The 13,086-nt window shown below is 47.3% G+C and overlaps 2 protein-coding genes across 4 annotated transcripts in view; one reads left to right on the forward strand and one right to left on the reverse strand.

Moving 5' to 3' along the window:
• The window catches only part of LOC147019407 (uncharacterized), a 520,827-nt gene that overhangs the window by 92,734 nt on the left and 415,007 nt on the right, over nucleotides 1–13,086 (forward strand). The window lies entirely within an intron of this gene.
• Nucleotides 1–13,086, reverse strand: part of MIB1 (MIB E3 ubiquitin protein ligase 1) — a 231,431-nt gene that overhangs the window by 87,580 nt on the left and 130,765 nt on the right. For both annotated transcript variants that reach the window (XM_085893862.1, XM_085893861.1), the window contains exon 12: nucleotides 9,231–9,382. In XM_085893862.1, the coding sequence (XP_085749988.1) occupies nucleotides 9,231–9,382 (152 nt within the window). The remainder of the gene's footprint in view (nucleotides 1–9,230; nucleotides 9,383–13,086) is intronic.

The following is a 13,086-nucleotide window of genomic DNA, read 5'->3' on the forward strand; positions in this document are numbered from 1 at the left end:
CGAGGTACCCATACTCGCCTCCAGGCTACCCTAGCCTGGGTTTGAATCTCAACGCAGCTTTTAAATGTCATCATGATGTTTCACAGGCAGGGTGAATCATCAGTGTGTGTGTGTGTGTGTGTGTGTGTGTGTGTGTGTGTGTGTGTGTGTGTGTGTGTGTGTGTGTGTGTGTGTGTGTGTGTGTATGTGTGTGTGTGTGTGTGTGTGTGTGTGTGTGTGTGTGTGTGTGTGTGTGTGTGTGTGTGTGTGTGTGTGTGTGTGTGTGTGTGTGTGTGTGTGTGTGTGTGTGTGTTGTCCCTCCGATGGACGTTAAACTGGGCGTCTTGTCTTCCAACATCAGTTAATGGACGTTAAAGATCCCCACGGCGTCCTTCGTGAAGGTGAGGTGAGTTATCATCGGCACCCTGGCATAATTACAAACTCCTACCCAAACTACTGCTGGGAAGGCAATGGCAAACCACCCAGTCTGAGTGGAGGAAAGAAGGAGAGGGGAGCGGGGGAGGGAGAGGGAGAGGGAGAGGGAGAGGGAGAGGGAGAGGGAGAGGGAGAGGGAGAGGGAGAGGGAGAGGGAGAGGGAGAGGGAGAGGGAGAGGGAGAGGGAGAGGGAGAGGGAGAGGGAGAGAGAGAGAGAGAGAGAGAGAGAGAGAGAGAGAGAGAGAGAGAGAGAGAGAGAGAGAGAGAGAGAGAGAGAGAGAGAGGAATGGGGGAGAGAAACAGTGGAGTGGAGGGAGAGATAGAGAGAGGGGAGAATGAAGGGAAGGGGAGAGAGAGAAGAGGAAAGACGGGGGGGAGGGGGGGAGGAAGAGAGAGGAGGGGAAAGATGGGGGGAGAGGAGAGGGGGGGAGAATGGAGTGAGGGAGAGAGGAGGGGGATAAGGAGGATTGGGATGGGGGAGAGGAAGAAGTTTCCTTCTGTATTCATCCTGTCTACCCCATTCTTCCCTACCCCATTGTTTGTCCAATTCTCTTCTATTTTGTCCTTCAACTCAACTGTTGTATCCCCCACCACCACCCCTACCCTCGCTACTGTTCCTTTTGTCCTGTTGTATCCTGATCCGTTTAGTGTTCTAGCTCTTCCACGAACCTTGAATCTGTGTCCAAAAAACTCATAGGTTGGCAACCATTGTACAGGCTTCATGGGCTGAATGGTCTCTTTCTGTGTTGAAGTTCCTTGGAAGGGAAGTCGTCCATTATATATTGTGAACCGTGGTGTCTGGCAGTATGTCCATCTGTCTCCCGTTTATGGCGGCCACTTCTCATGCTGCGTTTGAACAGCTAAACATTCACTTTTGAAATGACCGGGGAACAGACATGAGTAACGTTGACGTTAAATTTTATTTCACAACCGGATATTTTGCACTCTTTGTGGACAAATCCAACCTCCACTGCACTATGTTTCACCACTATTTTGTGGTGGGCGGTATAAGTAGCTCAGAGCTTTGGCTCTGAGCGAAACCAAGAGTACAACACAACTCACATTTTAAAAGTCCATGAAATATTATTTAAATTGATAGATGAACTCAAACCTTTCCCATCACTGGGGAAAGCTTTCCCCAGCTAGGTAGCTTAGCATCACTGCTTTTCCCATCACTTGGGATGGGTACTCTTCCTCGGGTGCATATATAATACATCGTGGTTGTTTACCTGAGATGATTCCAATTCCAACAGCCTCGACAAGGTATACAAAAAATAAAAGAATAAAAATAATAATTTTAAAAAGAAAAAAAACCTGTCTAGCCAATGGGTGTAAAGCAGTGGGGTGGAGTCAGGCCAGCTGTCTAGCCAATGGGTGTAAAGCAGTGGGGTGGAGTCAGGGCAGCTGTTTAGCCAATGGGTGCAAAGCAGTGGGGTGGAGTCAGGCCAGCTGTCTAGCCAATGGGTGTAAAGCAGTGGGGGTGGAGTCAGGCCAGCTATCTAGCCAATGGGTGTAAAGCAGTGGGGTGTGTCAGGGCAGCTGTTTAGCCAATGGGTGCAAAGCAGTGGGGTGGAGTCAGGGCAGCTGTTTAGCCAATGGGTGCAAAGCAGTGGGGTGGAGTCAGGCCAGCTATCTAGCCAATGGGTGTAAAGCAGTGGGGTGTGTCAGGGCAGCTGTCTAGCCAATGGGTGTAAAGCAGTGGGGGTGGAGTCAGGCCAGCTGTCTAGCCAATGGGTGTAAAGCAGTGGGGTGTGTCAGGGCAGCTGTTTAGCCAATGGGTGCAAAGCAGTGGGGTGGAGTCAGAGCAGCTGAACACTGACCCATCCATACTAGGTGATATCTTCGATCTATAATTCCAGCAATCTCTGTGTGTGTGTCTGTCTGTATGTGTGTCTGTGTGTCTATCTGCGACCGCCGTTTCTCGACGACCACCGGTCCGATCTGATTGAAACTTGCCAGGAATATTGCTGGGGATTCGCGGATGTGCCTTTTCAAGGTTTGATATTAATCGGACAAGCGGTTCCCAAGTTACGGCCATTTATCTGTCAACCAATGACAAGACACGGTGCTGTGACATCACGAATGATGTCACAATTAATGTTTTTTTTGTTTTGTTTTTTTTTTTGCACGATTGACGTCACAATTCTTCTTCTTCTTCGTTTGGCATGATGTCACAATCGATGCTGTGGACCTGAGTATGTGCCTTTTCAAGGTTTGACATTAATCGGACAAGCGGTTCCCAAGTAACGGCCATTTATCTGTCAACCAATGACAAGACACGGTGTTATGACGTCACGAATGACGTCACAATTAATGTTTATTTATTTATTGTTTTTTTTGCACGATTGATGTCACAATTCTTCTTCTTCATTTGGTATGATGTCACAATCGACGCTGGGGACCTGAGTATGCACCTTTTCAAGGTTTGATATCGTTCTTCATCCGTTTCAGCTGTTTCCCAAGTGTTTCCCTAGGTTTGAAAGCTGTTTTTTCCCAAGGTTTGAATTAATTGTTCAAATTATTAATTAATCTCAAGGTTTGAATTTTCCCAAGGGAAACAGCTGTTTCCCAAGGGGTTGAAAGCTGTTTTTTCCCAAGGTTTGAATTAATTGTTGTGCTTGGTAGACATTTGTGAATACATTTACAGAGAGAGGGGCGAGAGAGGAGGGGGGAGAGAGTGGGGGAGAGAGATGAGGAAGAGGGGGTGAGAGGGGGGCAAGAGAGGGGGCGTCACAATTCAAGAGAGGGGGAGAGAGGAGGGGGCGAGAGAGTGGGGGCGAGAGAGAGGGGCAAGAAAGAGGGGCGAGAGAACAGGGGGAGAGAGGAGGGGCGAGACTATTGGGGAGAGAGGAGGTCAAGAGAGGGGGAGAGAGAGGGGGCGAGAGAGAGGGCGTCACAATTCTTCTTCTTCGTTTGATATGACGTCACAATTGACGCTGGGGACCTGAGTATGTTTCCCAGGTGTTTCCCAAGTTATGGCCATTTATGATACAGTTGGTCCGATCTAATTGAAACAATGCCCCAATCCAGTCAGCGTTTACGAGAGCGGAGGAACGAAGCTGCACATACTGGCATGCACCTACGGGCCCGCACGAGTGTTATAAATTTTAAAAGGGCATAACTTGGTGAAAAATTTAAAAAACACCATGAAACTCGAACTTGTTCTGTAACTCATTATAATAAAGCCGTGTACCAAGTTTCAGTTGAAGTTGTTGGTATGTAAAAATAAAATCTGAAAAAACCACAGGTGGGACAGATGGATGGATAGACAGATGGAGAGCAAACCTACTGTCCCTTCTGGTGAAACTGGTAGAGGACTAATAATGTACCCAAAGCACGTTTTAAGTGAATGTGAACAACTGCATGAAAGGGAAGAAAGAAAGAGGAAATGCAGGAGATAAAAATGCCTTTAGAGAGGGCACAGATGGGCCTCATGGACACAGAGACTTAGAAGGCTTGAAGAAGAAAACAATGCAGTGGAGGGGATAAAGAAAAGTAACAAGGCAGTAGAGGGGGTGAAGAAGAATAACAAGGCAGTAGAAGTGGTTAAAGAAGAGTAACAAGGCAGTAGAGGGGTTAAAGAAAAGTAACAAGGCAGTAAAGGGGTTAAAGAAGAGTAACAAGGCAGTAGGGGGGTTAAAGAAGAGTAACAAGGCAGTAGAGGGGTTAAAGAAGAGTAACAAGGCAGTAGAGGGGTTAAAGAAGAGTAAGGCCTAGGTCACATTTGCTCTATGGCGAGGATACGGCAGCCGTAGCCCTCTGAATTGACAGAAACGTGCGGCGGCCGCAGAGAAACTGAGGTGGCCTCAGGGAGGACCTACGCCATTTGGCTATATTTTACAGGCCGTAGGGGCGTCGTGGAATTATAGCGTGGAGTTATAACTTTTTTTCATTTCTAGGTTCGCCGTAGCAATTCGACAAGCCAAGCTATGACGTAGATGTGTTCCACGTCGACCATACGTAGGGCGTACGGTGGGCTTGCGTTATTCGTGCGGCTGCCGTAAGCTCTTCTCAATGAAAAATGAATTTTCCCAACCCCCAAAAAATTACGGCGGCCGCACTATTTCCACGGTCGCCGTACGGTGGCCTTGCGGCCTGTGTGACTACCTGCGGGCAACGCAGGGTCGACGCACGGTTCCCCTACGCCCACCGTGCACCTACGTACGGCCTCCGTGGCAGTCTGCGTCGACTATGTGTCCACCGTACGTTACCGCTAGAGATCGGAGTATAGGTGTTTGCCTATACCGTGGTGCCCCCAGAATCCCAATTTAATTAGTTCCAGGAGGCTGTTCGGATTGCAAAAAGTTCGGATTCCAAAAATATTTTCCCAATAAGAAATAATGGAGTGAATTAATCCGTTTGTGGACCCAAAGAAAACCCACTTTCAAGACACTTTAAACTGAAATTCCCCATGTTTAAGATAAAATAAGATGAGTAAATGACCTTCGGTGGTGGTGTATTGAATGTAAACTGGTATAATCACCACATCCAAAGGTCCACACAGGCTCGAGCTCCGGCCTGGGTTCCGATTGCTCGCGCACTCTGCGAGAGCGCTGCCCCCAGGGCAGCTCATCAAACATGATGCCCGCAGAACCACAATCGCTTTCATCAAACGCATCGAGCTGACGAAATCATGGATATTCCAAATTACAACTGGTTTTGCTGTGAAATTCAATCGTTGCCCGACAGTCCGTCACACCACGTGATCGGATTGCTTTTTTGTTATTAATTAAAACACAAGATGATTAAAAAAACAAACATCACAAATGAAGGTGAAAACACGAGGTAAGGCCTAAGTCACATTTGGCTCGGCGGCCGAAGGGTCTACAAAATGTACGGGCACGAGCAATTATAAAGCGGCCGCAGTATTTCCACGGTCACACAATGTAGCAGTCACATATGTTTTTATTTTTCGGGTAGACGCACGGGGTATTAATAAATTGTGGAGACCGAAAACGTGGGGGTGCCGTACGGTCTTTGATTTGATGCGGTACGGTGACCTTAGGGCGTCCCTGCGGCGGCCATAGAATTTTCAAGGCTGACGCAAGGTGCCCGCAAGGCGACCGCAGGGGGACCGCAGAGGGCCCTAAAGGGGCTCTAAGCCGAACGTGCAGCCAGACGGACGGTAACGAATGGGTTAATTTTTTTTTTTTTTAACAGTTCTTTTTTTTCGGCTTGTCGAATTTCTACGGCGAAGGTAGAAATGAAAAAAGTTATAACTCCGCGTTATAATTCCACGGCGACCTTACGACCTGTAAAATATAGCCATACGGCGTAGGGCCACCCTGAGGCCACCTCAGTTTCTCTGCGGCCGCCGCACGTTTCTGTCAATTCAGAGGGCGTACGGCCGCCGTAGAGCAAATGTGACTGAGGCCTAAAGTAGCGATCGACACACGAGAGATGCTTTCACGAGGACTTCCACCGACGAACTGAATGAACAAAGCGCGAAGATGCGGCTCGAACAGGTAGGGGAGACACGTGAACAAACATGAACGCTACGTTGTGTTCGGTTTTTCAAAATGTATTAGGTTTTTAGGGCAAAATTTTCTCGAAAAAATTGTTCGGATTGCAATTTGTTCAAACAATGGGGCGTTCGGATTCTGGGGGCACCACGGTATATTATAGTTATAGTATATTCAGTTATATATACTGGTATATTTTTATTTCGGTAAAAAAAGATCTGGTATAAATACCCACTCGTTACCGTCCGTCTGGCCGCACGTTCGCCTTAGGGCCCCCCTGCGGTCCCCCTGCGGTTGCCTTGTGTCTGCCTTGAAAATTATATGGCCGCCGCAGCGACGCCCTAAGGTCACCGTGCGACATGAAATCAAAGACCGTACGGCACCCCCACATTTTCGGTCTCCACGATTTCTAAATACGCCGTGCGGCTCCCCGTAAAATAAAAACATATGTGATTGCTACATTGTGTGACCATTGAAATACTGCGGCCGCCGTATAATTGCTAGTGGCCGCAGATTTTGGAGACCCCACAGCCGCCGTGGCAAATGTGACCTCGGCCTAACAAGGCAGCAGAGTGGTTAAAGAAGAGTAACAAGGCAGTAGAGGGGTTAAAGAAGAGTAACAAGGCAGTAGAGGGGTTAAAGAAGAGTAACAAGGCAGTAGAGGAATTAAAGAAGAGTAATAAGGCAGTGGAGGGGGTTAAAGAAGAGTAACAAGTCAGTCGAGGGGTTAAAGAAGAGTAACAAGGCAGTAGAGGGGTTAAAGAAGAGCAACAAGGCAGTAGAGGGGTTAAAGAAGAGTAACAAGGCAGTAGGGGGGTTAAAGAAGAGTAACAAGGCAGTAGAAGGGGTTAAAGAAGAGCAACAAGGCAGTAGAGGGGCTAAAGAAGAGTAACAAGGCAGTAGAGGGGTTAAAGAAGAGCAACAAGGCAGGAGAGGGGTTAAATAAGAGTAACAAGGCAGTGGAGGGGGTTAAAGAAGAGTAACAAGGCAGTAGAAGGGGTTAAAGAAGAGTAACAAGGCAGTAGAGGGGTTAAAGAAGAGTAACAAGGCAGTAGAGGGGTTAAAGAAGAGCAACAAGGCAGTAGAGGGGTTAAAGAAGAGTAACAAGGCAGTAGGGGGGTTAAAGAAGAGCAACAAGGCAGTAGAGGGGTTAAAGAAGAGTAACAAGGCAGTAGAGGGGTTAAAGAAGAGTAACAAGGCAGTAGGGGGGTTAAAGAAGAGCAACAAGGCAGTGGAGGGGGTTAAAGAAGAGTAACAAGGCAGTAGAAGGGGTTAAAGAAGAGTAACAAGGCAGTAGAGGGGTTAAAGAAGAGTAACAAGGCAGTAGAGGGGTTAAAGAAGAGCAACAAGGCAGTAGAGGGGTTAAAGAAGAGTAACAAGGCAGTAGGGGGGTTAAAGAAGAGCAACAAGGCAGTAGAGGGGTTAAAGAAGAGTAACAAGGCAGTAGAGGGGTTAAAGAAGAGTAACAAGGCAGTGGAGGGGGTTAAAGAAGAGTAACAAGGCAGTAGAGGAGTTAAAGAAGAGCACCAAGGTAGGAGAGGGGTTAAAGAAGAGTAACAAGGCAGTAGAGGAGTTAAAGAAGAGCACCAAGGTAGGAGAGGGGTTAAAGAAGAGTAACAAGACAGGAGAGGGGTTAAAGAAAAGTAACAAGGCAGTGGAGGGGGTTAAAGAAGAGTAACAAGGCAGTAGAGGAGTTAAAGAAGAGCACCAAGGTAGGAGAGGGGTTAAAGAAGAGTAACAAGACAGGAGAGGGGTTAAAGAAAAGTAACAAGGCAGTGGAGGGGGTTAAAGAAGAGTAACAAGGCAGTAGAGGGGTTAAAGAAGAGCAACAAGGCAGTAGAGGGGTAAAAGAAGAGCAAGAAGGCAGTAGAGGGGATAAAGAAGAGTAACAAGGCAGTAGAGGGGTGAAAGAAGAGTAACAAGGCAGTGGAGGGGGTTAAAGAAGAGTAACAAGGCAGTAGAGGAGTTAAAGAAGAGCACCAAGGTAGGAGAGGGGTTAAAGAAGAGTAACAAGGCAGTAGAGGAGTTAAAGAAGAGCACCAAGGTAGGAGAGGGGTTAAAGAAGAGTAACAAGACAGGAGAGGGGTTAAAGAAAAGTAACAAGGCAGTGGAGGGGGTTAAAGAAGAGTAACAAGGCAGTAGAGGAGTTAAAGAAGAGCACCAAGGTAGGAGAGGGGTTAAAGAAGAGTAACAAGACAGGAGAGGGGTTAAAGAAAAGTAACAAGGCAGTGGAGGGGGTTAAAGAAGAGTAACAAGGCAGTAGAGGGGTTAAAGAAGAGCAACAAGGCAGTAGTGAAGGAAAGCGAAGCGCGTGGAATTAATGTTATGTCACAAGCTCTTGTGATGGAATAAAGAAAATAAAGCATAAAGAGGGAAGAAAAGACCAAACATCAACGACTTGCACTCAGAATATTTCACATGGGCATGACTGTGGTTGAAGCAACAATACTGGACTTAATGTGGTTGAAAAAAATCTATACATATACGAGGGATGTGTGTGTGTGTGACACCATTTTTCTCAGAGATGGCCAAATGGATATTCGTCAAACTTTGAGAGGTTCATTATTGAGTGACAATGAGTGTTTTAGTGGGGGCGGGGGAGGGGGGGAGTTTAAAAAATCTCTATAGTGTCTAATCCTTTGTAGCAATGTGAAAGGTAATATTAAATGATCCCCGACTCCCTCCCTGAATGGAAGTGTTTTAGGTGGGTGTAGGGAAGTGCTTTTGGCCCACACAAAAAAAAAAAAATCAAAATTTGATTTCTCAAAATGCCAAAAGGATGAGAACAGCACCGGGCAATGCCAGGTATCCCTGCTCGTACTTAATTGAGCACAATTTATTGAAAAGGCCGACTGAGTGCAAAATGAATCCAGGTGAGACGAATTGTAAATTATGAGATCGTGATTGGCACACGAGTGTTCATACACTACATGTGGGAAAAGGATTTTAAAAGGTACAGCAACAGAGGAGAGGCAGCAGCTTACAAGAGTAAATAAAAAAGTGTCACTTCGCACACACAAGCCGGTATGCTGTTTTATAACACTTTCACCCAGATCACGTCCTGCCTGCTCGGACTGCATAATCCCACAGTACAAACTGTGCAGCAAACACAAGGATGGGTGGGGGTTCTTCAGTATCAACAAAGCCATTTCTGGGCTCGGAGGAAAAAAAATGGCTGGGCCAATCCCCACCAAATTTTGCATACGCACTGGGGGTACCCAAGGTCAGGTCAGGAGCCAAGCATATGCAGTTACTGAATCGGACGTTTTCCCTACCGGGTTTTACAAATCAAATGCACGCTCAGGTAGAAATGAACGCATGAGTTCACGACGGCACTTATTGCGGCGCACATACCTGGGATTTCCACGAAGGGCCGCGTGATGCAGCGCGTTGAACCCACTGTTGTTGGTGATCGAGATGTCAGCACCAGCATCAATCAACAGTGACAGCATGTCATCTCGCTTCTTGCTAATGGCATCATGCAGTGGCGTATCACCTTCCGAGTCCTGCAGAGAGCAATGACTGGTATGGCTTATTTGAATACGAGAGGGGGAGAGGGAGAGTGAAAGAGAGAGAAAGAGAGAGTGCTTTGCACACAGATTCCAGCTGGAAATTGCACAGGTTCTTCAAGCTTGCTGCAAACTAACCAGCTTCATGCCTGAGGGACAACTTGTTTTTTTTTTACAAGGCCAATAAAACTGGGTCTACAAACAAAAGCATTGTGCTCCAGCACAATTTATGGAGGCAGACCAAGCTCGGTTTACAATTCCACCAGCACTGCAGTGGGATGTGGCATTGATATTTCAGTAGTCCACTACTTTAAAAAAAAAAAAACTTTCTCCATCAGTAGTGTGAAAAACAGCAGGTCCAAACAGCTTTCAACACCCGATTACAAAATATTGGGACAGAACATGATTATATATATACACACACACATATTTTTATATATATATATATATATATATATATATATATATATATATATATATATATATATATATATACATACATATACATATATATATATATATATATATATATATATATATATATATATATATATATATATATATATATATATATATATATATATATATATACATATACATACATATACTTACACACATATACACACAAGCAAATACCACCCGTCGCTTTGCTGATGGGAAAAGAGGGGGGAGATGGAGACAGTGATGGAGATGGAGGAGGGAGGGGGAAAGAGAGAGGAGTGAGGGGAGAGAGATAGAGGAGTGGGGGGGGAAGAGAGAGGAGGGAGGCGGAAAGAGAGAAGAGGGAGGGAGAAAGACAGAGGAGGGAGGGGAAAAGAGAGAGGAGGGAGGGGGAAAGAGAGAGGAGGGAGGGGGAAAGAGAGAGGAGGGAGGGGGAAAGACAGAGGATGGAGGGGGAAAGAGAGGATGGAGGGGGAAAGACAGAGGAGGAAGGGGGAAAGACAGAGGAGGGAGGGGAAAAGATATTTACACATCATAACCCACAACTTCCAAGTGAAAAACAAATTCTACAAATGTCAGAAAATTAATTTTAAAAACAAAACTAGAATATCTTGGTTGGATAAGTCTCCACCCAGGTCAGGTATGGGAGCATGCGCCAGAGCAGCGCATCGCTGCGTCCACTTTCCACAGGTACTCCAGGGGCCCCCGTCTGGCCATCCCCCAGGCAGATGCCTGGCCCATCCCCATCTCCTTGAGATGCTGATCAACCTGCTGCAACCACGAGGCACGTGGTCGGCCCATTGGCCTCCTCCACTCAGGAGACTCCCTTGCTGAGAGAATCTGGTGAGCAGGATCAGGGTCAGGAAAACGAGCCACATGTCCATACAGCCGCAGCTGATGCTCACGGACTATGCAGGTAACAAATCTCATTTGAGTCTCTCTCAGCAACCGCTCGTTGGACAAAAAGTCCGACCAGCGATAGCCAAGGATTCTCGGAAGAGACCTGGTACCAAAGGAATTAAGTCTCCGTCTCAGATCCTTGGTCAGAGTCCAAGTCTCGCATCCATAGAGCAAGACTGGAAGCACCAAGGACCTGAAGAATCAGACTTTCGTCCTCCCGCACAGGTACCGACAGCACCATACCCCATTATCCAGTGAATCCATGACTCCCCAGGCCTGACCCAGACGTCTATTAACCTCTGACTCACAGCCAGCAGAGACATGAATATCACTACCAAGGGAAGTGAATCTCTCCACATCCTCAACATGCTCAGTGCTCACCACAAACAGGCACAGACAGGACAGCAGCATCCAAGATGTCAACGAAAGCCTGGATCTTAGTTTTGACCCAGGAAACCCGTAATCCCAGCAGCTCCGACTCCTCATTCAGCACCTCAAGAGCCCCCGAAAGGATGTTTAAAGTCTCCGCAAAGATGACTGCATCATCTGCGAAATCAATGTCAGAGATCTTGACATTCCCAAATGATGCACCGCAGCTTGATCTCTCTGACATCCTCCCGAGGTCAGAGATCTTGACATTCCCAAACGATGCACCAAAGCTTTATCTCTCCGACACCCTCCATAGCATCCAGTCCATACAAGTGCTGAAAAGTGTGGGGGCCAGTACACACCCCTGACAAACTCCAGTAACAACTGGAAATAAGTCAGAGATGGTGTCACCACATCTCACAGCACTTTCAGTACCAGAGTGGAGTTCAGACATCAGATCGATCAGTTTTGGTGGCACCCCACTAAGACCGAGAATCCTCTAGAGGGCATCCCGATTCACTGAATCAAACACTTTACCGTGATCAACATAGGCTGCAAGCAGCCCCTGCCGAAACTCTCGCCTGCGATCGGTGAGGACCCGAAGAGCAAAGATACAGTCAATCGTTGACCTCTTTGGTGTAAAGCCTGACGCTCTGGATGCTTGTGCTCAAGTAGATGGTGGCAAACCCTATCAAGAATTATCCGAGCAAAGACCTTGCCAGGCACTGAGAGCAGTGTCACTCCTTGGTAGTTGTTGCAGTCTTGACGATCACCCTTCCCTTTCCAGAGAGGGACAACAAGGCCCCTCTTCCAGTAAGTTGGGATGATGCCTGTGTTCCAAGCAGAGCACAGAACTGCATGAAATGACACGAGTGCAGCATTTCCACCAGCCTTGAGAAGTTCCGCATGGATGCCGCAGATACCTGGAGCTTTACCCCATTTCAACCAGGTTCACGGCAGCCTGTGTTTCCACAAGCGAAGGTGGACCACAGTTGATTGGAGGGTCAGCAACAGGGATTGTAACACCCCTGACATCCAACTCGACAGCTGGAGTATCAGCCTGGTACAACCGCCCAAAGTAACCGGCCCAGCGGGCCTTCACTTCAGACTCCTCTGTCAAGAGCCTACCACTTTCTGCTCTAACTGCAGTACACCGAGGGATGGGCTTGGATGAACGCAATGAGTGAATTCCCCTGTAAGCAGGATGAGAATCACTTGACCACAGGTGATGCTCTACCCCTCACAGATTCTTCGCATATTGGCATCCTTGTCCACCCTCAGTGCACGTACAGTTTTACACCTCAGCTCCCCGAACAGCTCAGCTATGCCATTCAGCCTGGCCCTGCGACTCGGTCAATGATATCCAGTGTCACTCGAGAGACAAAATTCTTCTTTGCCCTTCGGTGAGTTCCAAAACATCCACCGGCAACATCAAGGACGGTGGTCTTGAAGGCACCCCACAACTCTTCAGGACCTCCCAAAACACCCAGACCCCCCAAATCCATACTCAGCTTGTTTGCAAACTCCTCAGCTACCCTCTCATCCTTGAGCTTGCCAACATCCAATCAATGCTGGGATGGTACCATTCTCCTGGAGTTAAGGTGCAACTTCAGAGTTGCTACAACAAGCCGGTGGTCAGTATTGAGGAACTGAGCACTCCGGTAGACCCTGCAGTTCTGGATCATCCTCCAGCGACCATCAATGAGGAAGTGACGAATCCTTACTCTCATAATACGCTCGTTGACTCGTGTTACCTCAATTATCATTGGAGTCAGCTTATTTGTCACAGCGACAACAACTCCTTGGGAATGGTAACATCACAGTGACCAGACCAATAGTAGGTGTAACCACCCACCATGATCTCACCGCAATCCGGTCTCCCAACCTCAGAGAGTGCTGCAATACCGATGTCAAAACACTTGAGCTCAGATGATAACAGAGACAGGTGATCATCCTCTCTTAGGGATAGGACATTCCGGGCACCCACCCGA

Source organism: Eptatretus burgeri, chromosome 9, assembly GCF_056783735.1.
Source record: "Eptatretus burgeri isolate ZD-2024b chromosome 9, Ebu_testis_v1, whole genome shotgun sequence".
Classification (NCBI taxonomy): domain Eukaryota; kingdom Metazoa; phylum Chordata; class Myxini; order Myxiniformes; family Myxinidae; genus Eptatretus; species Eptatretus burgeri.